Genomic DNA, 24771 nt, shown 5'->3' with positions numbered 1-24771 from the left:
CCGGGGGGCCCCAGGGCCCAGGCAGTGGGAGCTGCGTTGGTGGCCGCGCCATGGTCCCTTCTGGCTGTTGGCTGCCAAGGACTCTTTGGCGTCTCCCCGGAAGGAATGCGGGGGCTCCCTGTGTTCCGCCCCACCCCCAAGAGCCTCCCCAGCTCCTCCTGGGGAGGGAAAGGGTTAAGGGAGGCTGGGGTGCCCCCGGGGCCTACAGGCGGCTCTCGGGGTCTGCGGGTGCAAATGCTCTTGGCTTTCAACAGTATTTTTCCGGTGGGGGAAGAAGAACAAGTTGATTCAGCCGAGCCAAGCGGGGACCAAGCTGCAGCCGCAGCCTCCTTGCGCCAGATGGCAAGTGCGTTTGTGACCGTTGCCCACGCTTCTGTTCGTTGCGTTGACCGGAGCGAGGCAGAAATAGGAAAAAGGACGTCGAGGGCGCGAAGGAAGGTCACGCAGTGTTGCTCGGTGGCACGCTTTCCCCCAGCCCTCGCTCCAGTAGTGCTGTCAGGTCTTTCAGTCTCCTGCTGGGAAAAGCAGCAGCTCTGGATCCCCCTGGGAGGGGGCGGCCGTTTCCCTGGGTGCGTGACACACCGGAGGAGATGGTACCTGCCGCCGCGTGCTCCCAGAAAAGGACTGGATTCTGCCCAACGTCCGGTGTCGGGGCGCTGGGGCTGTTTGCGCTCTACGGGATCCCAGGGATGGGGTTAGTACATCCCCTCCTCGTGCTTGGAGGATTCGGCGCTAGCAAGGACACCCCAAGGGTACCAAGGACACAGGCCTCTCGCTCCCGCTGTGTGAACAGTGTGTGGCCTGGGGGAGTCGGGACAACTGCCGTGAACCGGAGGCCAAAGATCTCTCCTGGCCTGTATCCTGGTAATCAAAGAGATTGCGCTCTGTTCGTGAGGCACCTCTGGCTGCAAGATTGTGCAAGGCCATCTGCCGCGTAACTTGGGGCAGGGACCGATGCTGGGGGCGTGAAGGCAAGCGCGCTTCTAAAAGCATAAAACTCCGTTTCATTTCAGAGCGCAGCTGAGCCACCCCGCTCCTCAAGACTCTGCCATCTGCACCGACCGCTGTGGCTGGGACCGGGCAGTGCTGCACATCCCAAAGGCCACCAAGTCACACCCGTGTCCCTGCTGCTTTGCCGGGAGCTTCTGCGATGCGAGCGATGTTCTGGGGGCTGATCTCTTGGACTGCAGCTACTCCGTCCCTGACCGGCAGCTGGCCAGGAGGGTTGTGTCCCAGGTGGAATTCCACCTCTCTGACGAGAACCTGGCCAAGGATGCTTTCCTCCTGAAACATGTCCAGAAGAACAAGATGGGCTTCGTCAGCATCAAACTGCTGCCGTCCTTGAAGAAGGTAGGCAGCGCGTTGCGTTGGCCAGCCGAGGTGGGAAGTGGCCTCCACGTGGAGGATGCCTGGGTGTCTGGGTGTGCTCTGGCTGTCTGCGGTGAGGTGTACGGGGAGGTCCAGGCTCTGCTCAGGCCGCCTGTGTCCCGGCAAAGCGCTGGTGGTGCAGAGCTGGATCCTGCTCTCTGCCTTCAACGTGCTGCAGCAGTTCTCCACCCAGGGAGGGTGGCTGGGGAAGCGGTGAGCAGTCCTCAAACCCCAAGCCCAGGGCTGGGTTCGCCTCTTCTGCCCGTGGTTCCCCTAGGCTGCTCTGGGAGAGATCGTGCCTTAACTAAAAAACTGCAGGGAAGCACTGGTGGTGTGATGTCCAGGGAAGCTGTGTCTTCTTGCCATGGTCCGGGAGCACAGGCGACCTTCTCCCACAAATCCTGAATGGGGGATATTGCCTTGCCATGACCTCAGGTTGATGGGGTTGCAGCCTGCCTGGATGATGGGTTTAGGGTGGCCCCTGCCTGGGGAGACTCACAGTGACGCAGTGGCCCCCTCTGTCCCTCAGGTGAAATACCTGACGCATGACTGGTGGCTGACGCTTTACACCCTGCAGTTCTCGGAGCTGCTGGAGGTGAATGAGGAGGGCACCAAAGTGAGGCGGTGGGTGATAGCATATGTCCATACAGAATGTATGGTATGTCTAAATATTTGTTGGTTTTAATATTTTGTACCAGCCGTGGAAACTGGTTTGCTGCTAGGTGACTGTAAAAGGGAGATTTGGTAAATAATTATTAGAAATCTTATACTAACACTATGATTGAAAAAATAGACAGAAGTGTAGCCAAGTAATTAACTAGTAGAGTTAGTAACCCACTCCTAAGTTTTACAGTTCTTTGCTCTTATGACTGGATGTTCCTGTACATTAGCTAAGATTAATATTGAAACTGACCATATATGACTGAAACCATGTTAATCTCCAAGATCAAAGAACAAGGATGACGAACAAGACTTGAAGGTCAGCCAACAGAATTTGAAATGGATCGGTGGGCGCAAAAGCAGCCCTTCGACTCAAATGAAGAACCGTTGCGTGCGATCAGATGTAGGCAGTCCTATGATACTCAGTTACAGTAATTTTTATGTCTATGTATACTAATCTGATTAATATGTAATTAGTTACGCCATAGAACCTGTTTGTGCTGAAGCTGTGGCACGCATGCTAGGTGGAACTATCCCCCGTGCATCCAGCGCTGCAATAAAGAATGTCTACTTTCTAAAACTCCAAAATGAGTCTTCGAGAGTTTCTTCGACCGGCTTTTCGGTATCATGGGTCCCCATCCCCGAGTCCCTGCTGAGCGTCCCCCCCAGCAGACTGCTGCTGGCCTGAGAGCTGCTGCCCCTGGAGCAGGACGTGCTGCACAAGGACCCCTCGGCCCCCTCCTGGCCCGGCAGCAACTTCAAGCCCAGCAATTTCAGCAATGCCTTCACTGGATTGCTCCTCGCCAGCAAAGTCTTCCCTCCGCTCGGGACAGGCTTGGGCACAGGCAGCTGCTACGGCCTCTGCCCCAGCACTGAGAGCACTCGTGGCTGCGGCTGGGGGAGTGGGGTGGGTGCCTGGGCACCCTGGCCCAGCAGCCCCTCGCCAGATGCCAAACCTCTTGCCGGCAGTCCTCCGGCAGCGGCGTGGGTGCCTGAGCCCCTCGGCCTGCGGGATGCGGTGCTTTGCCTGCCCCACTGTTGTCCCAAAAGTGGGGTCGTTTACCCAGGGTGCAAAATGCCAATATAAACACAGCAGAGCAGAGGTATTTTATTCCAGTTCATGTTTACGAAAAGATGGGGGCGAGGTGGTAATCCGCAACGCTAGCACCCCTCATGCCTAAACGGGCAAGCAATCTATACAGTTCAGTTATACATATTCAATTTCCAAAGTTCTTCCCAAAACTAGTGCTGGGAGTCGCTTATCTCGCACAGTTTCTATCAGGTTGAAGTTCCCCTGCTTGGAATTAAAGGTCCAGTGTTCTTTTCTTCTACAGCGCATGCTCAAGGAGAGTGGGGGGTAAGCCTTTTTGGTGTGGAATTGAGTTGGTGGTCATGATCTCCCCCTGCCACCTTTCTTTACTTTTCCTCCAGTTTTCGAAGATGTTTCTGACTTCATGCCTATTAGCAATTATTCAACTTTTTGGCGCCTCCTGGGGTAGGATGTTCCCTTCTTCTCAGTCTTTTAGTTCTTCTTCAGGGGCACAGTTGTTAGCAAGGCATGCGTTGATCATACAAAGGGGATCTTGTTTCACAAGAGCTTTGTGGCCTTTTTCGTGTGGCTTAAGTACATAATTTCTTAAGTACATCATTTCCCCCGGTGGTGGGTTGACCCTGGCTGGATGCCAGGTGCCCACCAAAGCCGTTCTATCACTCCCCCTCCTCAGCTGGACAGGGGAGAGAAAATATAACAAAGAGCTTGTGGGTCGAGATAAGGCCAGGAGAGATCACTCACCAATTACCGTCACAGGCAAAAGAGACTCCGCTTGGGGAAAATTAACTCAATTTATTACAAATCAACCAGAGCAGGGTAATGAGAAATACAACCAAATCTCAGAGCACCTTCCCTCCACCCCTCCCTTCTTCCTGGGCACAAATTCACTCCCGGATTCCCTACCACCCCCCAGTGGCACAGGGGGACGGGGAATGGGGTTTACGGTCAGTTCATCACACGTTATTGTGATACTTGCCAAACCAACCAAGAAAGGTACAACTGGAGCGCAGGGAGCAAATGCTTTTCTTTCACCTTAGGCCAACGGCTCGGACGCTCTCTATGCTGCCCTGCCACAGAGGGCATCCCTCTTGTATCAGTAAGAGACGTAGGAGCGAATTAAAGCCAGGACCCCAAACCAGACCAAAAACCCGGTCGTGATCAAGAAGAAAGTGGAGAATGCATCAACTATAACAGAAAATTATTTTGGACATTCCCAGTTTACATTTGAAAAAAAGAGAAAAAAAAAAGAGGAGGAATTAGGTATTAAAAGAAGAGCACTGAATGATAAAGCAGTAGCAGTCCCTCTACCACTACAAACCCACACCCCCACACGCACGTACGCACACAGACTGAACACCACCAAACTCCCCTTGACTGTGACGTTCCCCTCAGCTTGCTGGTCTAGAGATACTGAATGCCTGAAGCACACCAAGGATAACTGAAAACATCTGCATGGCTTTAATGGGAATCCTCCAACTGAAACAAAGCGCTTTCTCCCTCTATCTGCGTTGGCACATCCCCGAGTCACGCTCTCACTCCTCTCCTTCAAAGTCAAGATTCCTAAACGTGAAAAGCGGGAGTGGAGAAAGGCGAAGGGAAGAGAAAAAGAGGGAGAGCATCATCAGTGGAAGACCTGCCAGCTGCTGATGATGTTGCCCTGTTTGGGGGACCACCCCAGCAGAGAGGAGCTGGTTTGCATGCCACGGTCCTCCCTGCCTGTTCCCAGGGACAGGCCGTTTGCTCAGCTTTGCCGGCCAAAGCGTGGGAAATGCGTAGGCGTGCGCCGTCGCTTGCAGAGGAGCACGGTCACGATCACATGCAATCCTTTACCTTTTTCCTCCCTGGATTCAAAGGGTTTCTGTCTTCAAAGTGAGAGCCTTCCATACGGTCGTTTGTGACATTTCATCCAGGATAATAATCTCAGAAGGATCAGTCCTGCAATAAATATTTTACATAGCAATCCGTGATTATGGGAACTGATGCCACCAAGGGCATTAGCATCAGCAAGAGGAACAGCGGAGCCCCGAGAATCAAAGCTCCGCATAAGTGTGGGAGGTTTTGCTGGATGAGGAGTTTTGGGAGGCAAGCCGGGGAGCTGCAGAGCAACAGCTCTGTGCAAAGGCTCTTGCTGGGGCTTAGCCCCGATCCGGGTTCCTAAGCCACTGCTGGTACAGATCACGCCTGCAACTCCTCATGTGTAAGTATGAGGATCTCCAGCTACCGTAAAGGCACTGATGAGGCAAGGTTTGGGGGTCAAACGCGAGTGCTGCAGCCACTCTGCTTGCGGTCAGAGCCCTGCAATCACTTCCTGCAGCCCTGCCCCCGAATTTGATTTTCCCACCAAGCTGCCTGCTGGTTTCTGTGGGATGCCCCACAAAGAGGCAAGTGGAGAAAACTCTGCCAAACACCTTCAAGCTAATCTTGCCGGGGGTCCTGGTGCTTGGTGGGGCTTTACCTGTCACTGCTTTGCTTTGGGATATCCACGTCACTGGTCTTCCCCACGTTCAGCTGAACTGAACTTGCAGCAGCAGCAGCAGCTTCCATGGCCCTCCTGGACTCCTGATGTAAAAAAGGGACAAATCACGTTCTCTGTCTTTGATCCAAGTGGAGATAAGCTGAATGCCCAGCACAAACTTAGCAGTCTGTCCTCCGCTTCTGCCCCTTGGCAGCTATTCGTATTAGTGCAGCAGGGGAGAAACCGTTCACTCCAAAGATTTCGGGGCAGGGGGATTGTGTGTTCAAAACACGATTATGAACAAGTCTTGCCAGCAGCAGCAGCAGCAGCATCTAATAATAATCATCATAATGATAATGACCTTTGTGAAAAATGACTCATTTTAAAAATTACACCTGTATTCAAGCGTTCAGCTCACTGCTACTTGAGGAAACAAAGGTTACAAAAGTTACAGGCTATTGGGATCTATTTCGATTGAGTGCTGATCTTCCCCCAACGTTTCCAGACAAGCTGTAAGAGAAACAGGCAATCTCACAGCCACACGGAGATGTCCAGCCCCGAGGACACAGCAAGCCTTACCTCTTCTTCTTCTCCGGCTTCATTTCTGGCATCGTCCAACTTCTTCTTCCTTTCTGGCATAAGGTCATCCAGAAAGCTGAGCTCTCGCTTTGAGAAGCAGAAATCCATTGCTTTCCGGACAAAGACGAGAGCCAAAACCTTCACGAACAAGAGGGAAGATGTGGTGAGCTCAGAGACGATGCCACCTCTCACTCCAACGCTGCAAACACCCCGCTGCCGAGCGGTGGCAGCTCTTACCATCATGGGAAAGATGATGGCGGCACGGGACACCTTGATGGTCCAGAGCAGGACGAGGCAGGTCAGCTGGATCGCCGTGAAGAAATGCACCTTTCGCAAGGGCACATGCCGCAGGTAGATGAAATCCGGCTGGTGTTTCGCCGGCATCCAAAACAGCTTCAAGCGATCAAAGAACTGCAAAATAAAAGGGAAAGGTTGCCACCTTGGGGCTGCGGCAAGTTTCTGGCCCTCTCGAGACGTGGAGGCACTTTGCAGCAGCTCGCTTGCCGTCAGAAATCCTGGATCCCACCGCATTCCTCCTGGGAGCAGCACCCAGTTTCCCTTCGCTCCATCTAGAAACCGGCATGCCCCTGAGAGCTGCCCACCAAATGGCAGCTATTCCATGCCATTCCATTATTAGCATTTCTCGGCCCACTGAATCCCCCCAGCGAGGATTTCCACCAGTGGTAGAAACTGCCTTCCCTTTGCACTGAATTCCCCCGCTTTCACGTAACCAAACACTGACCTGCCCTAAACCCTGCAACAGAGAGCGCTGAACTTGCCTGGTCCTCCCAGCCCTATATACCTCCTGTGCCTCCACCAATCTTTTTCTTACACAAAAGAGTTTCATTGCTTGCTCTGTGAGAAGATTTTCCCATGCCACTGCTTTTTTCCCTGCTGCTACGGAGACAAAATACCAGGGAGCCGACATGCTGCACGCTGTAAAAGAGTCCGTACCTGAATTCCTCTGAGCGACGACACACCCATGTAGAGAAAGACGCCATAAAGCACAGGCATTGGTATAAACTGGGGGGGGGGGAAGAGAAAAAAAAGAAAGAATGCAATCGTTTCTTTTTCTGTATTGCATTTTCAGTATTACCACCCTCTTCCACAGGCACTGCCTAAAATTGCTTGAAGCTTTCCAGCTTCCATTCAGGCTTAGAGATGGGTCAGATTTTAACCATTGTTTTGCCATGTTGTGCGCACGAGTGAGCTAAGGCTCTGCTTTAGGCTGAACTTGGGAGTTACCTCTCCTCAGAATAATCCTATTTTCCAGAAAGGTTGGAGGAAAATAGGCGATTTCACCCGTGCTACCCTATGCCGCATTCTCTGGCGGTAGAAGAAACACTTCTGCCTATTCTTGGGGCAACAGGCAAAGGCCACAGGCCTCCTTTTAGCCTAGAGACGAGATTACTTTGTGGGAGGAACGTGCAAGGAAGCCCACGGGGATGACCTCAGTGTGTTTAGCTCCTGGGAACGGCTGCTCCGGGGCATTTGGGGAGCAAACTGCAGCCACTAAAGGGCTGCCTGTTTGAAAGACAGCAGATGTGCTGGTCTGAATATGCTCAACTGTAACCCATAAACATGGGCGGGCCTGAAAGACACCCAAAAATTCAAGCAGTTGCGTTGCTTGCTCGTATCAAGCACACCAAACGGGGGCCCGAAGGGCTGCAAAGCCTAACTGAGGCTGGTTCCCACCGTGGGTCAAGCCCCAAGGGTTGGGATCACCTCCTCCTCCTCCGCTCCACAACTAACTACTCAGGCCTGCAGAGAGGGGACTGTTTGTTTGTAACCTCCAACAAGCTCGCGGTTGTTGGGTGGTTTGCATTTTCCTCTCACCTTTAACACAGAAGTGAAGAAGACGGAGCAGCCCATGAGCACAAAGATCAGCAAGCCAGTGACTCTCTGCTCTCGTATCCCCAGAAACTTGGGTTGCTCTCCTGGAGCTGAGCAGTCAGACTCTACTTTGAGGCTATTCACGTGGGTGATGGACAGGACGGTCGCAGCCACAAACCAGGGCAGCCCCATCACAGAGCACACCCCGAGCATCACGGCCACCACAAAAAGGTCCAGGTGGTACCCGCATCCTTTCTGCAGGCAGGAAAACAAGAAACAGAGCATCCCATAGCACAAGAGCAAGGATAACGTCGCAAGTCAGACTCAAACCCTGCTCGAGCACAAGTCAGCTTCTTCAGAAGTCAAAACAAGAAATGGAAACAAGTAACGGTGTATGCGGGCTTTGCACAAGCACCTGGCATGAAAATCTGGCAGGAGTTCAGACACAATGGATATGCAGAGCTTGTGCGATAAATACTTCTCCAAAAAACAACAACCCACAACCCAAAAGCACCAAACCATTTTTTTCTTTCACAAAGAAAATTCTACCACTTGCAAGGAAGGTGTGACTCTGAGTTATCCCTGGCAGCGCATCAAAACAATTCATTCCCCACACCTGCTGCTGCTGCCATTTTAAAACAAAAACGCAGTTCTCTATTGCTCCAAGATTAATTTGCTCCCCCAAAAGGTTGCTCATCTGAACTGCCCTGTCACTTGCTCCCTGCATCATCGTTAATCCAGGAGAGCATCCTGCCACGTAGCCTGACCTTGTCCCAAACCAATGCCTTCAGAAAGCATCGGGAATAAGAGCTTCTCCCCAGACCTGCAGCCCAGAAGGGGCTGGAGTCATCTCTCACAGGCCCTTACCTTCAGCTTGTGCTCCTTCCTGTTCACAATAACAGCACTGATCTGCTGGTCCATGAATATCAAGATGGTGCAGAGCAGAGCTGGGACGAGCGCAGCCAACACCGTCCACCAAGGGTTGGGTCCTATGGGGTTGATGAACCACCCACGGTCGTCTCTGGTAGGCTGCAACAAAGCCCACACATCAGCATCGTCTCCCAGCCCAGGCACTCCACTGGCTTTCATTTTCCCCTCCCTCCCTGTGTCAGAGCACCTCCCAGCCCTGGCTTCATGTCCCCCTCTCCCGGGGGCTTCAGCAGTGCCAGTCTCCTCTTTGCAAGCACCTCTAGATACTTCCCCTGTAGGTATCTAGTTTTGGGGCCATCTTCTTGTTTCCAGGAGGAAGCAAGGCACTTGGAGGTGGAAGAGGAGATGGTCACACCACCAGCATCTCCTCCAGACTCAGCCCTGCCCTGCCCCGGCATCACCTTGTGGCACCCCCACGTGCCAAAACACCCCGTTACCTTGAACGCATGGGGGACCTGGAGCTTCGGCGATGGGATCCCAACCACAAAGTCAAGGAGCACCATGATGACGATGGTGAGGAAAACAGCAAAGTCGCTCACTGTGGACCGCACCTGGAGCGAGAAACCAGAGGTGAGAGGGGCATGGCAAACAGGGCCGTAACGTGAGATGCAAGAGTTGCAGACATCCACAACACTAAGGCTGCTTAACCAAATCCCACCACCCCTCTGAGCACATGCAGCCTGATCCCTTGCTTAGATACTGCTGCTGTGTTTGTCCCTGTGAGATCTGGGGTCAGACAATAAAAAAAGCTTAACTAGGCCGACAAGGGTTGGTTTAAGTCAAAACCTAAAAATAATAATAATAATATTAAAAATAAGAAAACACATGTCTGCCACTACAGCTACACTCACAGCTACAATGGATGGCAACAAGGCACTGAGGCATCCTTTAGTCCTCAAAAGGAAGCTCCTCATTCAAATCTACTTTCTGCTCGAGCACATAATGCACAGAAGGTAGGGAAAAAATCCCACAACCCCAACCCCCAAAACTTTGGGAAACCTGACTTCCTACTACCTGAGGAGGAAAAAAAAAAAAAAAAAAAAAAAAATCAACCCCCAAAAATCTTCAATCTGGGGCAGGTCACAAGGCATGTGGGAAATGCTACGATGATTTTGCACTCAGGGAAACGAGTGCAGGACATCCAAGCTCTTGGAGAGCTTGGCCTGCAAGGCCAACGTTTCCCAGCTTGACCAAGGCAGGGCAAATACTGCTTAGTGCTCCAGGAAAGCCATTTTGGGAAATGAGTGTGGAGATGGACACTGGCCACCTCCTTCTACTTACTCTGGTTGGAAAGTAGCGGCTGGTTTTAAACTTCTTCAAGAAGCTTGACAGGGCAAAGGTGGCGAAGAAGAGGATGCAGCACCAGAAGAACACGTCAGGCGTGTAGGGGCCGTCGCGTCCACAGGCAGGTCCTTGAAACTCCCCACGCAAATACCGACATTCCTGGAGAAACAGAGCGTCAGGACACAAAGGCGGTGCACGTGCGGCAGGGAAACCTCGCATAGCTAGGGGGTTTTGAGGATCTTGGTCCAAGATCCACGACCCTGTAACTGCTCCTGCCAATGGAGATTTATATTTAATGAGCAGCAGCAGCTGAACAAGTGACACATCGAACTACACAGCGGAGAAATGAGATGTGAGGGGACACCATACCCCGCACCCTCGGCACATCCTCTGCCTGCCATTCGAGCAATCGTGGCTAAAGAAGACACCAGAGGGGAAGGAAACACTGGAAACTCTTGGGGATAGAGAGAGAGGGAAGAGGGAAGGAGGGCTAAAGACAACCATGCTAGGAAAGGAGGAGAAGAGACAGATTGTCCCTCCCCAGGGGAGGGCTCGCAGAACCTGGCCAAGAGGGGATGAAGGCCACCGTAAGAGCCTGGCGCCCTAGGCCCGGGCTCTGCTTCCGGCAACAACAGCCTGAGAGGCTGCTCAGACAAGCAAATTCATGCACGTACCTACAGACAGCACTGAACGAGAAAGCAAGGCCTGGAGTTACTAGGAACCCATTGAGGAGGCCAGCTACTACCTTTCAAGCATGAACTTAAGTCCTACAACTTCTACAATAATCAAACCACCCACTACTTAACCTTCCTCCCAGTCAGAAATACTGTCCTGCAACAGGCTTGACGGGGACACTTGCTACCCACAACGTTGGGGACCAGGTAGACTGGACAAGGTGGACTCTCCTCCCCAGGACCAAGCGGTTTAAAACCACACGCTACATTTAAGCAAGGACTTTTCCGAGCAGCACTAGCACAGTTTGAAGCCCATCATTCCCTGAAGGGCTCTGACTTCTGCACCAGGCAAATACCCCTGGACCCCATGGACGCGGCGCGAGGAAGCAGTGGCTCGGGGCACTTACGGTCACCGTGAGGTTTTCCCAGGCGATGCCAGACACGTTGATCTTGTTGCTCGCCCAGAAACGCAGCGTTTCGTTGCTGGGATGGGTCGGTGCCTCACACTTACAGCTGGGAGGAGAGAAGCCAAGACAGGGGTAAGGGAAAGGTGATGGAGGTGCAGCCCGGAGCTCCTGCCAAGGGGCAGCAGCTTTCTCAGGGGGAAAAAAACCCACTAGTAGCTGGTGAGGAAGTCCAGCTTGCTGTGCATGTGCACAGGGTAGGTGTCTCGCAGGTGACTCAGCTTCTCCAGAGCCTCGTAGATGAAGATGATGCAGATGAGGGAGGCAAAGGCTTCTTCTGTGAAGCGGGTGACGTAGCACACCAAACAGCTGGCGTCGGTGGCCACCAGCACTATGCACAAGAAGGCGGTCCACAGCCCAATGCACGCCCGCAGAGACAGATAGGAGAGCGTGTACTCCCTGGGAAAGCAGAATGAAACAAAGGCTGGAAAGGCCAGCAAGAGGCCCTGAGCCATGCCTGCCTTCGGGGAAAACGGGGAGCAATTTTGGAGCGTGTCAAGGCTGCGGATGGGAAATGCAGTTTCCATGTACTACTACAGAGAGCCTCGGGGCTGTGGTGCAGGGTGTAGACCCACAGCAGGAGAGGCCAATTATTTAGTTACCACTGTTTAACACGGATCTCGTGTTAACACCTTGGAGGCTGCTTGAGGTCAGGTCCCTCTTGGGCCAGGTGGTGTTCTCCCACATCACCCTGACGCCCTAACACTGAAACCAGCTGGGTTTGCACCCAGTCACCTGCTGCCAGCAAGCTGGGGCTTAATAATAAACCTTATGGCAATAAGGGCGGTTTATCTCCCATCAAAGCCATCGCAACAAAAGGACTGTCACTAAAATCTAGCAACTACCCCTAAGAAAAAGAAAAGCAAAGCATCTTTTCTCCATCACTGCCCCCTTCTGAAGGCTCTCGCAGCACCCAGCTGCGGCAGCCTGCCTTACTTGCAGAATTTGTAGAGGATCTTCTCAAACACGAGGACGGGTCCGGTGCTGCCGAGGATGGTGAGAGGTTGGCCGGCAAAGAGGCAATACACCACGCCGGCCATGGACGCGCCCAGCAGCGACTCCATGGCACTCTGTCCGGGGAAGAGAGGCGGCCGTGAGTAAATAAATCGTTAGGGAGAAACAAAAACCAAAGCCGGTTCACTGCAGCAGGGACTTTGGCCTGAGTTTTATCCTCCCCCATGCCCCCCAACAGAGAGAGGTGCTCACTATGTGGCCATTGGTCGCCTCCCCCAGCAGTCCCCCAAAGGTGATGACAGGGGACATGCAGGCACAGTAGAGGAAGAGGAAGGACGCCAGGCACTGCAGGCTCAGACCATCCCGGAAGTCGCTCCAGAACCACGGGGCTTTCCGCTTCACGTCCAGGGTCAAACCTCCAAAGAGCCTGCAGGAAGGAAAAAGAAGAGAGTCTGTTCTCTTGGAGGAACACGTCGACTTTGCTTTGCTGCAGAAGGGCAATCACAAGCATAGAGTAACTTTCGTGGCTAAAAAGCAGCACTCTCCTTCAGCCCAAATCAAGGAAACCTGCGTGCAACGGTGATGGCTGGGGCTGAGCCCAGCTGCCCAGATCTCCCCCCTGCCCAGCCCAGGGGACCAAGCTGGCAATGTGGAGCCCCTTCACTGAACCAGCTAACCCCAAAGACCTGCTAGAAGGGAAGGTGCATGCTCAGATTTGAGAGGCAAACAGAAAAAAACCCCATACTATTAAAGCTCCCACCTTCCCGTCCGCTGCAGTTCAGGGCCACTGTGTTTTTCCAGCGTGCTGTGAGAAGCACTGTCATCAAGAGCTCCTGGCATCTTCCTTTTTTCCTGTTAAAATGGAAGTAAGATAAAGCTATGGACTTGTAACCACTGGCTTGTTTTGCTTCTGGTCTGGCTCTGTGACTGTGTCAGAGTGGGACCTTGTGAATTTGGGCCCCTGAACAGCATCCCCAGCCATCCTGCCCGTCCCCCTCCCGCCTCCCGCCGACGTGGCACCCACCTGCGAAGGGACGTTTTTCGGGGGCTCGATTCGGATCGATGGATCCCACTCTCCTGGCGGCAAGACCGTGACCTGATCCAGAAACTCGTCGATGCCAGCCACGAGGTCAGCCCCGTTCTTGGCTTTATAGGCAACGTCACGGAAAACCTGCCAATAGAAGACAACCTGGTGAGAGGACAACCCAGCTCGGATGTCCTAACCAGTGCAATAAGCTCTTGGCTAAACGCAAGGCTTTTTCACCAAAATTCCCTGCTGGAAAGGGCAGGAAATATTCCCCCAAAAGGAAAAATCTGTGCATCACGGCACTTGTAATCATCTCCCCCACGAGGCCCCCGTCCCCCATGGCACACCATACCCTTCTGCTTAAAGAGCAAGAGAAGTTTTGCTGGCCCTGGCAATGCCACCACTGGGGACAGCGTGCTGGGGACCCCGGCGAGAAGGATGAGGTGCAGGATGCACCCCGGGCGGGATTTCAGCCTCCAGGATGTGGGGTGATGCAAATCTGCGTGTTTGCTTTGGGGTGAGAAAGAGGGCTGGGCTATTTGGAGAGCTGCGGGCAGCTGGGACAGCAAATCCTCTTCCTCACTACTTCAGAGACAGGGAGAGCTGAAGAAAGGCAAAAATGACCCGGAGCTATCTCATCTTGTCGCACCTCATCCGTCATGATAGTGGCCATGGACCTGCCGATCTCATGGTACTGATGGGCTTTTCCTTCTGGTCCAAGCAAAACAAACAGGAACCTGGGCAAGAAAAACAAAATGAGAGAGAGAAGAAGGTGTCCTTGCTCCAAGAGCACACAAGGAAAGCCCTGGCAGCTCTCAGCCCAGAGCGTGGCTCAAGACGGGACACGTAGGCTCAGCGATGCCGCGATGAATTTGAAATTCTTCAAAACCGACGGCAAATGTAATTTGGGGGCCAACTTTCATTACAATTGGCCGATGGGTTTAAAAGCTACAGCAGGGAATGGAGAAATGAAGGCGAGGAGACGTGGGTGGGGGAAACGTGCTTGCTCCCCCTCCCGCTAGCCTTGTTCCCTTGGGACACCAAACTGATGCCTGCAACTTGATGTTTGGTTGGGTGTCTTTTTTACGGAAGAAATTTGCGCTTCTCATTCGCACCTTGTTGGGATGGGAACTTCCGTCATGCCTGAGAGGAGGACAGCCGGGCTCAGGCGGACAAATGCCACGATGGGCTGGTGAAGGAAATCCAGCTCTCCTACGAGCACGTTGGATGCTTCAGCCCCGGTGGGAATTTTCTTCATGAAGTGCAGCTCCGCCTGGGCACGACAAGCGATTTTCAGGCAATTACCCCAAAAGCAAAGCCCACAGCGCTCTGCAGCACACTCTGCAAGAGCAAATCTGGCCCTAAAGGCGTAAGAAAGCTACGAGTGTCTCACCTTGCTTAAATCCATTGCTCTGCTCTCACGGTTCACCCCATCTTTAGCTTCCGCAGCGGTGGGAGAAGGACAAGGGGTGATTGTTTGGGCTGGTAAGAAAAAGAAAAGACACTCAGAAAGATGGACAAGGAGCAACTGGGACGCTTCTCCTTTGCCCGGGCAAGTCTAATGGGGCCACAGCCCTGCAGAAACCCTCACCTGGCTTGTAGAGGAGGTGCAGGTCTGACTGCCTCTTGCTCACATCAGCAAACGAGCAGACAGCGGGGAGAAGGTTGGTTGTCTTCTCGTTCTGATGGTGGTGCTTCCTCAAAAGGACTTCTCGAACTTGCGCCCGCACGTGCTCGTCAAACTCCGTGGACTGTTCTTGCTGGGCCAGGATCATATCTGAGGATGGCAAAGGGAAACAAAGCCATCAGAGCAGAAACCCCAACAAGTCCCGACCCCCAAAGCCCCCAGGGAAGGCTGTGCCACACAGGCTGCACCCTAATGCCGGCTCAGCCTTGCATAGCAAGGCCTTTTAATAATGTTCAGCCTTTGCAGCGAAAATGAGAATTTTCTTTTGCTAAGAAACATCATCCAAGTGCTTATTCATCATTCCGCTAAGATAAATATTTCCCATTCTAAATAATGCAATTTTCTTGCCCGACCTGGCCTTTCTGACTCTACACGTTTACCCAAATTATAAGCAATCTATAGCACAGACATTCCCAGAGTTTCCCGTGCTGATCGAGTGCAATTTGCTGAGCCCAGGGAGAAACGTGCTAAGAACGGCTCCGACTTCTCCAGCCCTTGAAAGGGCTGAATGGAGACCTGCCGCCAGTCAAAGATAACTTCTCCAAAGCGGCTTTTGCAATTAACTTCAAATATCTTCCCCACAGAAATACACTGCTTGGTCATCGCCAGAGAAACTCTGCCTTAAAACTCTTAAATGCTGGATGTGAAGGCAAAAGTAAAAAAAAGAATGCGAGGAAACAGCTTGTAAGAAATAGTTCCTTTAAGGAGGTTCAGCTCTTACGCAGACTCCGTATTTCTAAGAGCAGCCTGCTAAGCCCTGACACACGCCCCTTTTTGGCTGCAGAATATTCTCTAGTGGCTTCTCCAACCCCACAAACTGCTTTCAAAAGGACCCCCTATTGGAATAAAAAAACAGCGCGACTGTTGCACGCCCAGTCTACATCCAAAAACAGCTCATGAGAAAAACACAGTGGCACTTCTGGAAAAGGACGTGCCATTGGGGCAGGGTTTGATTTGGAAGTGAAGAGCACCGTGGCGAGCTGAGCTCGGCCATTCCCGGAGAGATGCAGTGCCCACGGTACCTGCAATCTCTTCGATGCTGTTGGCACAAATGTCCAGCAGCACCGACCCATTGCTGATGCAGCTCCTCAGCTCGGAGAGGCTGTGCAAGGACAGTGTGCCAACGTAGGGCTTGCTCCAGCGCTCGCCGCCGTCTTCCACGTCCTCCTCAAACTTCAGCCACCTGCGGACATCGGGTGCGATCAGCCCCATTGCACGAAAACAGCCCCAGCTCTGCAGCCCCTTTGACAGAGCCACGGGGTGGCAAGAGGAGAAGGCTCCTCGTGCCGCCACCTGCAGCTGCAAAAGCTTCGCGTCCTGGAGAGGAGAAAGCAGAGCCCACGGGCGCTGCTGGTGCGGGGACTCCTCTCCCACCGCAGCCAAAGCAGCAGGGATTTACCTTGCCGTTTCCTTCCACTCGGCATCTCGGCCCTCTTTTACACAGATCTCATCCAGCTCGGAGAACAAGTGGTGAGGGATGTGCTGCTCGTCCTCCTTGGTCCTGAGAATGAACTGCACCCGCTGGGACGGGGAGCCTGGGGGCAGAAGGCAAAGACCCATCCCGTAACCGCGCCTGAACACAGCTCGTCACCCTCATGTGCAAAGTGGCCATCAGCACCAGTGCAGCCATAAACCCTGGGCTGGCCCCTCTCCTCTGCGTCTGTCTGGGCTTGCACAGAGCCGTGGAGAAGGAGAAGCATCTAGTCCACCTCTGCATAAGGATGGGCTGCTTTCCTTCCCCACATTGCCATTTTTAAAGCCAGGATCCCTCTAAGGAAGACGAGCCTAAACCCATTATGCATTTAACTGCATTAAAAAAAAAAAAAAAAGAAAAAAAAAAAAAGAAAGTAAAACTTGGGAAAAAGAGGGTGTTGCTCAATAAGGCCACTTTCCCTCGGAAGAACAGCAACTCACTCAAACTAGCCACGGGGACCTGCTTGCAGAATGCCCCAGTGCCCACGTTGCCCCCAGTTTAGCGAATGCCGCGGTGGGACTTACAGTGGTAGCCCTGCTCTGTCGGGGCAGACTCCTTCTCCCGTTCCCCTTCCCGATGCTTCTGGCAGTGGCGTCGGTGATGCCGGTGGCTCTGCCTAACCAGTGGCATCTGCGCGCCCACGTACAGGGTCCGGTGGCCTGCGAAAAAGCAGCGTTTTTTGCAGCACTCTCGGCATTGCGGCAATAGTTGAGGTGGCTGGTGCCTTGCTAAGCCACGGTTCGATCCCAGGAGCAACGCCAGCTTCCCTTAATGTTATTTTCACTGGACCTCCTTTTTTCCAAGCCTATTTTACTCAAGCTTTGCAACAACACAGCAACAACAAGTGTTGGCTCCGGGTCATCTAAAAGTGCCCTGAAAGTGTCGGACCTCTTCTCAAATTCCAGCTTCGGCTGGACAACACTCAGACTTGCTCATTAAGCAGCAACACAAGCTAATTATTTTCAAAAGCTCTGTATGGCACGAGGCAACAAGAGACGATCAAATCAGTCCCATTGTAATGAACTCCAGAACAAAAAAAGAAAATCACAGCCCCGCGTCTGCAGCCCTGAAATGATTCTCCTGACCTCTCCAAGCCAGGAGCAACCTCTGCGAGAAAAAAAGCCGTGAATTATCGAGCCCCGTGGCTACAACTCACACCGTGGCCTCCCGGGAGGCTTTTTCCCTCCGTTTAAAAAGCCATAACAGTAAAAAATGTGACAATAACTGTGCTGCTTTATTGAGAAGCGCGGCACGTTTTGCTGCACGTGATGTGACACCCAACAAGGCACACTGGAGAGACTTTGTGCGATGGGAAAACGCGCTGGGCTGGTGGCTCCTCCACCAGGATCTCAGCAGAGACTCACCTTCCAACTCCTCCTTCTCATAGCAAATACTGACAGCGTTGCTCCTTCTTCCCCGGTCAATCACTGCCTCCTCGTCATGTCTCTGTTTAGCAACGACAAGAAGGGAAAAGTTGGGGCTGGGGGTGGAGAGCTCCCTTACGTCCTCCCAGACATCATCCACCCCTGCGTCCACGCGAGTCCACAAGCCATCACGCCTCTGCGTGCCTCCTCCTCCTTCAGGCACAGCCCTAAAACCACAGACTTGTAGGAGGGTTTTCTTCCCATACGCAAATAAAACAGCCCATAACATCACCTGTACTGTATACCACGAGAGTCTGGACGTATTTAATACAGCAGGAGAGGGATGAGTGTTTCAGACAAAAAAAACCCCACCTCCCGCTTTGTTCTTGAGGTTCCCGTCTAAAAAAGTGATTTCCAAAATGGAAAAAAAAAACCCAACCCACAAAACTGCACTTTTGAGCCCCGGCCACGCTACCTGTAACTCTTCCAGAAGTGTCATTTTGTAACCCCCGTTTGGGTTCATCCTCACGTCAGTCACTGGGTTTTGGGGACAACTGAACCTCCAGGTCAGTCAGGGGCCCGATTCCCCAGGGACTGATGGAGTAGCCCTCACGGGAGGAGCTAAGTGGCACCCAGTGTGCACCAACTCCAGAGACACAATAGGGACCATTATGAAATCACAAGCTATGATGCGGATCCAGGCAGCTATTTAAAGCCACGCACCCCTAGACCCTTCCCACTTGGAAAACTTAGTGCCTGGGCAGAAGCCAGCTCTGCTTTGAGCAAAAACTCTCCAGAATAGAGAAAATTCCTGCATGAAAGGTGTCAGGCTCAAAAGTGTGCAGAAAGAAAAACCTTCACAGGCTCGTTCACCCTCCTGAGAGGCAAAGCCCATTAGCAGCATCATGTTTTCTCTCTTTTTCTTTCTAACAGTAGAGCTGAAGCTCTAGCATCCTGAGGATAACAAAAGGTACAAATATGGTAGGGAAAAAGAATATCTTATTGGATCAATGGGTAGATTCAGAAAAAAACCCTGCTACACAGTAGTTTATCCCGACTGCTAGCTAGAACCGAGAAGACTGTTTTTTCCACTTGGGTCAACAGTTCCGGTGAAACATACTACCCGTCTAGGACGGCTGCATCTGAGGAACAAGAATTAGTTATTTGCAATACAAGGAATGAGTCATTTTGTGTCATGATATTCACCAGACCGCACAGAGAAACAAGAGACAAATGCATTTGAATACCCATGTCTTGTGTTACGTTTTAACCACTTAACATTCCATGAGAAATACCCCAAGAGCTCAAGAAGAAAGAGCAGAAAGACAGGAGACAGGTGAAAGCCTAGAGCGCCAGCTAGACGGAATGAAAGACCCTCTTCCTTCTCTGAAGCTTCAGCAAGGCTTCCTTCACCTGCTTGTTCCTCCGACTGTCAATGACGGGGTTCAAACTGGGGCTGACGAGACTGTAGAAAGGGAAAGAACTTTCTCCCTCCCAGAGGAGTTACCGCTCCCGGGCCCCGCGTACACGAAGATGGCGTTTCCATAAAAGACACCCACCACGGTCGGGTGGGAGCCACAGGTGGAGGTGGTTTCGTGCCATCCTGGCACAGAGCGGATGCGCAGATCGGTGGCCAGGCTGTCCAGGGAGCAAATTGGGATTAAGGCTTAAAGGGAAGAGGAAGAAGCACACACAAACAGCAAAGATCAGGACTTTATTGGCAGGAGCGGCAGGGCAGGCCAGCTTTGAGACAGCAAGAATTTCACAGGAGAAGTGGACAACCTCGCAGGGGCCACAGGAAGGCAGGTGTAAAGCCAGAGAGGCTTGCAGTGTACCAAATACGAATGCCAAAGCCCACAAAACCGTGGCAAGGGTGAGGCGCAGCCTCCAGATCACGATGAGGGCATAGCGCAGGGGACGGCAGATTGCCACGTGGCGAACATGAGACATGACGGCCAGCAGCACGCACGCTGTAAGTGCAAAGATTAAATAAAGATGGCTCTGTGCCCCACACCCAGCAAAGGAGAGGGTTCTGCCTTATCCACGGAGGCTCCTTAGCGTACGGGGGACATTGCTGGAGGTGTAGCAGATGTCCGCGATGGAGAGGTGGCAGAGGAAGAAGTACATGGGGCTGTGGAGGCAGTAGTCCAGGCAGATAAGCAGAAAGACAAGTGCGTTTCCCATCAGAGTGGCAGAGCAGAGGGCAGAGAAAAGGCCAAAGAGGCAGCGCTGCAGGGCTGGGGTGCTGCAGAACCCCAGGAGGATGAATTCTGTGACCGTCGTTTCATTCTGCACGCTGTGCTGGAGGTGAGGCAGCACAAACTGCGACCACGGAGATCTGGAAGCGAAGGAGCAAGGAAAAGGAAAGAAAAAGGAGAGTTTTCCTAAGAATGTCAGGTCCTTTACTCTTTACGCTGCAGCTCCCTTCTCCCTGTTTTTCCCTCTGACTCCAGTGAAAGGTGCGTACTACCCTCCCCACGCTGAGCGACGTACATCTGAATTGCAAGCTCCAATCTCTCGGCAAACTTTGAGCAGTTTGACCAATCTCGCACAACTTTGCTGCCTAGCTTGCCCTTGAAGTCTTTCTTTTCCTGGGTTGGTTTTGGGGTTTTTTTTGCAGGGGGTGGGGAGGGGCAGGGTGTGGTTTCACTGTTGGAGAAGATAAGATGATGAAGATTGCAGGTGTCGATTAAAGTGAAGTCAGAACAACTTCAAAGCAGCTATTTCAAATTAAGTCCATATTAAAAGGAATGCACAGTTCACAGAATAATTCCAGTTTTACCATTAAACCAACCAGCATTTCCAAGCCACTGCTGTGTCCTCTTTACCTTCGTGAAATGCATTCCTATTGAATCCTGCAGTTGCTTGATCCAACTCCCCTTCCCAGCAGGGAGGCTACTGCAGGTCCGGGAAGGTCAAGCAGAATGTCACCTTGGTTCCTGCTGTGCAGCTGCTCGCCCTTACCAGTTTCGCAGGGTGCTGGTCAAGGTCCCTGGGCATCCCCTGGCACTTGTCTCCACGCGGCTCTCTGGTCTCCAAGATCTTCCGCCACTTCCAGGATATTTCCTCCAGCCAGGATCTTCACCTTTTCCTTCCTGGGTCCCTTGCTTCTCTTCAAGATCCCTTCTTCTTTCTGGGAACCCTTCTTTTTGACACCACCTCTTCTTTCTGGAACCTTACACCCCCAGTTTTCCCAATCTAAGTTGTCTATGTGAGCAGTACAATGCCTGATCAGCCTCCGAATTAAGGCTTCTGCCTCCTAGCTCTTTATTAACTATAGGATTCGGGACACGCCACTTTTGCTTACTCCAGGTGTTACCCTAATTTACAACCAGCCCACGCCGGCTGCGTGTAGCAAGAAGCAGGCTTCTGCTTGACAGCTCAGAACTCAGTTTCAGACATTCACACGCACAGACCTTGCCGCACACGTGCACCCGGTCACGTGTTGCCTGGTAACCTTCACAGTTTGAGCCAGTTTTTTGTCTACGGCCGGGCTTCAGAGGCAGGGCATGGCCACAGAAGCGCATTCCCCCCGTCAGTCTGTGAGGTGAGCAAGGGAGAGTCAATACTTGTCTGGTGAGCCTCATACCCAGGCAATGTGGTCAAGCCCTCTCCTGCGACACCTGGCAAAAGCCACAGCAGGGTGCTCCCTTGCCTCTGCCTAGGTCACTGGGGTTCCCCTGCCTGCCATTGCTCCTTTGTCCTCCTCTGCGTTTGTGGAGATGAACCTTTAACCACACAACCTAACACCTACAACACCGGGAAAAAGAGAGGCTGCAGAGGGTCCAACGGGGAAGGTCGCCGATGTCGAATGCTCTTTGTGAGAGGCAGCACACCCAGCTCACCTCCTTGCTCCTGAGCTGCTCTATCGGAAGCACTGCGTGCAGGACGCTCTGTTCAACAGGCTGTGTCTGTATCTGACTGCCTTGTCCTTGCTACAGCACCGTGTGCTGGGGGAACGCCACGGAGAGCAAGGAGGACGCTCTTTCCCCAGGAGCAACGGAGGGTGCTCAGCTGAGTGCTGCTGCAGGGGCCAAAGTGGGGCAGGCAGGCAGGGAGGGGAACGCAGGAACGAGGGAGCTGGCAGTAACCGGCCAGTCTGGGAGATGCCCGAGAGGCTCGAGAACCCTGTAAGCACAGGACGAGCTTAGAGGAGGTTCAACGTGAGGCCCTGTGGTTAACCATCCCCTCCAGATCTGGACCTTCTCTGGTTCCCGAGTTACCGTGCAGTTCCACAGCCTGGTGCAGAGATCCTGACTGGGAGATCACTGTACCTCCAGGAGTCAGGGATCCACCTAACAGTTAACCTGAGCAGGTGCAGGTCTGTGCTGCACTGTACGTGCAGCGTGGCCTTCAGGCTGCGTCCCTACACATGTCCCTTGGCCGCAGGATAAACGGAGCTGGTTGACTGTAACAGAGGAGCCTCCAGGCAGCTCCTGCTTGGTACCACCGATTACGCCACCTGCGCGGTCCTGCCGTTATCTAAAGTGCAGCAAGAAGTCCGCGCGTGAACATCCTTTATGCATAGAGATGTTTTCTTCTAAGCAAAGTTGTATAACACTGTGAATGACCAAAAGGAGGAACTTCTCCACTGTAAAGTGTGCCAAGGGAAAATCCATCTGGGGTCTGCCCAATGCTGCATGAACGCAGGGTCCCCAGCATCTGAAGGGACCTAAGATTTACTTGCTACCTAGATGCCTCTTCTTCCTGGCTACGTTGCCTCCCAAGATCTTGCCCACCCCCAGCCTACTGGAGACGGGGGAATGTTAGAGAGACAGCCTTGATGCTGTGCCAGCACTGCTCAGCCATGGCCAAAACAATGCTGTGTTATCAACAGCTTTCTAGCTACCAGTACAGAGCACAGCACTACAAGGGCTGCTATGGGGTAAAGGAACTCCAACTCAGCCAGACCAAATACAGAAGGAAAGTGGAGGAACAACAGAGGGGGCAGCCCAGGGACACAGAGCCCCAGGTCTCATCTGGCCGCTCCTGTGACCATATGGTGTATCCAAAATCAAATACCTGAAGTGCTCCCTTAGATGCAGTTTACAGCCAGGGGACAAGAAGGTGGCAGTTCTGCATTTTGCAGCTCCCAGGCTGATGGCAGAGCCAAAGCAAAAAAAAAAAACAACCCAAAACCAAACCAACCAAGAGAGGTAAAACTGGTGCGCAGGGAGCAAATGCTTTTCTTTCACCTTAGGCCAACTGCTCGGATGCTTTCTATGCTGCCCTGCCACAGAGGGCATCCCTCTCGTACCAGTAAGAGACATAAGAGTGAATTAAAGCCAGGACCCCAAACCAGACCAAAAACCCAGTCATGATCAAGAAGAAAGTGGAGAATGCATCAACTATAGCAGAAAATTATTTTGGACATTCCCAGTTTACATTTGGAAAAAAGAGGAAAAAAAAAGAGGAGGAATTAGGTATTAAATGAAGAGCACTGAATGATAAAGCAGTAGCAGTCCCTCTACCACTACAAAGCCACACCCCCACACACACGTACGCACACAGACTGAACACCACCAAACTCCCCTTGACTGTGACATTCACCTCAGCTTGCTGGTCTAGAGATACTGAATGCCTGAAGCACACCAAGGATAACTGAAAACATCTGCATGGCTTTAATGGGAATCCTCCAACTGAAACAAAAATGCCTTCACTTTGCACTGAATTCCCCCGCTTTCACGTAACCAAACACTGACCTGCCCTAAACCCTGCAACAGAGAGCGCTGAACTTGCCTGGTCCTCCCAGCCCTATATACCTCCTGTGCCTCCACCAATCTCTTTTTTACACAAAAGAGTTTCATTGCTTGCTCTGCGAGAAGTTTTTCCCATGCCACTGCTTTTTTCCCTGCTGCTACGGAGACAAAATACCAGGGAGCCAACATGCTGCACGCTGTAAAAGAGTCCGTACCTGAATTCCTCTGAGCGACGACACACCCATGTAGAGAAAGACGCCATAAAGCACAGGCATTGGTATAAACTGGGGGGGGGGAGAGAAAAAAAAGAAAGAATGCAATCCTTTCTTTTTCTGTATTGCATTTTCAGTATTACCACCCTCTTCCACAGGCACTGCCTAAAATTGCTTGAAGCTTTCCAGCTTCCATTCAGGCTTAGAGATGGGTCAGATTTTAACCATTGTTTTGCCATTTTGTGCACACGAGTGAGCTAAGGCTCTGCTTTAGGCTGAACTTGGGAGTTACCTCTCCTCAGAATAATCCTATTTTCCAGAAAGGTTGGAGGAAAATAGGCGATTTCACCCATGCTACCCTATGCCACATTCTCTGGCGGTAGAAGAAATACTTCTGCCTATTCTTGGGGCAACAGGCAAAGGCCACAGGCCTCCTCCTAGCCTAGAGACGAGATTACTTTGTGGGAGGAACGTGCAAGGAAGCCCACGGGGATGACCTCAGTGTGTTTAGCTCCTGGGAACGGCTGCTCCGGGGCATTTGGGGAGCAAACTGCAGCCACTAAAGGGCTGCCTGTTTGAAAGACAGCAGATGTGCTGGTCTGAATATGCTCAACTGTAACCCATAAACATGGGCAGGCCTGAAAGACACCCAAAAATTCAAGCAGTTGCGTTGCTTGCTCGCCTCGAGCACACCAAACGGGGGGCCTGAAGGGCTGCAAAACCTAACCGAGGCTGGTTCCCATCGTGGGTCAAGCCCCAAGGGTTGGGATCACCTCCTCCTCCTCCGCTCCACAACTAACTACTCAGGCCTGCAGAGAGGGGAGTTTTTTCTGTAACTTCCAACAAGCTCGCGGTTGTTGGGTGGTTTGCATTTTCCTCTCACCTTTAACACAGAAGTGAAGAAGACGGAGCAGCCCATGAGCACAAAGATCAGCAAGCCAGTGACTCTCTGCTCTCGTATCCCCAGAAACTTGGGTTGTTCTCCTGGAGCTGAGCAGTCAGACTCTACTTTGAGGCTATTCACGTGGGTGATGGACAGGACGGTCGCAGCCACAA

At 52.4% G+C, this 24771-nt stretch overlaps 1 protein-coding gene across 1 annotated transcript; it reads right to left on the bottom strand.

Annotated features, from left to right (window-relative positions):
* Positions 1 to 11244: 11244 nt before the first annotated feature.
* Positions 11245 to 24734, bottom strand: LOC126037294 (electroneutral sodium bicarbonate exchanger 1-like; the record flags this gene model as incomplete). The annotated part of the gene is made up of 16 exons (XM_049797608.1): positions 24599 to 24734; positions 23719 to 23787; positions 17805 to 17886; positions 16953 to 17099; positions 16366 to 16501; positions 15989 to 16149; positions 14871 to 15056; positions 14673 to 14761; positions 14395 to 14552; positions 13929 to 14016; positions 13277 to 13423; positions 13013 to 13104; positions 12505 to 12679; positions 12235 to 12368; positions 11452 to 11697; positions 11245 to 11347 (listed from the first exon to the last, which is right to left on the bottom strand). Coding segments are annotated over exons 1-16 (2049 nt in total), but the record flags the coding sequence as incomplete, so codon positions are not given.
* Between the last annotated feature and the right edge of the window lie 37 nt (positions 24735 to 24771).

This window comes from Accipiter gentilis, unplaced genomic scaffold, assembly GCF_929443795.1.
Source record: "Accipiter gentilis unplaced genomic scaffold, bAccGen1.1, whole genome shotgun sequence".
In the NCBI taxonomy this organism is placed as follows: Eukaryota; Metazoa; Chordata; class Aves; order Accipitriformes; family Accipitridae; genus Astur; species Astur gentilis.
The sequence above is the reverse complement of the archived record's forward strand: the minus strand, read 5'-3'. Positions and strand labels throughout refer to the sequence as shown.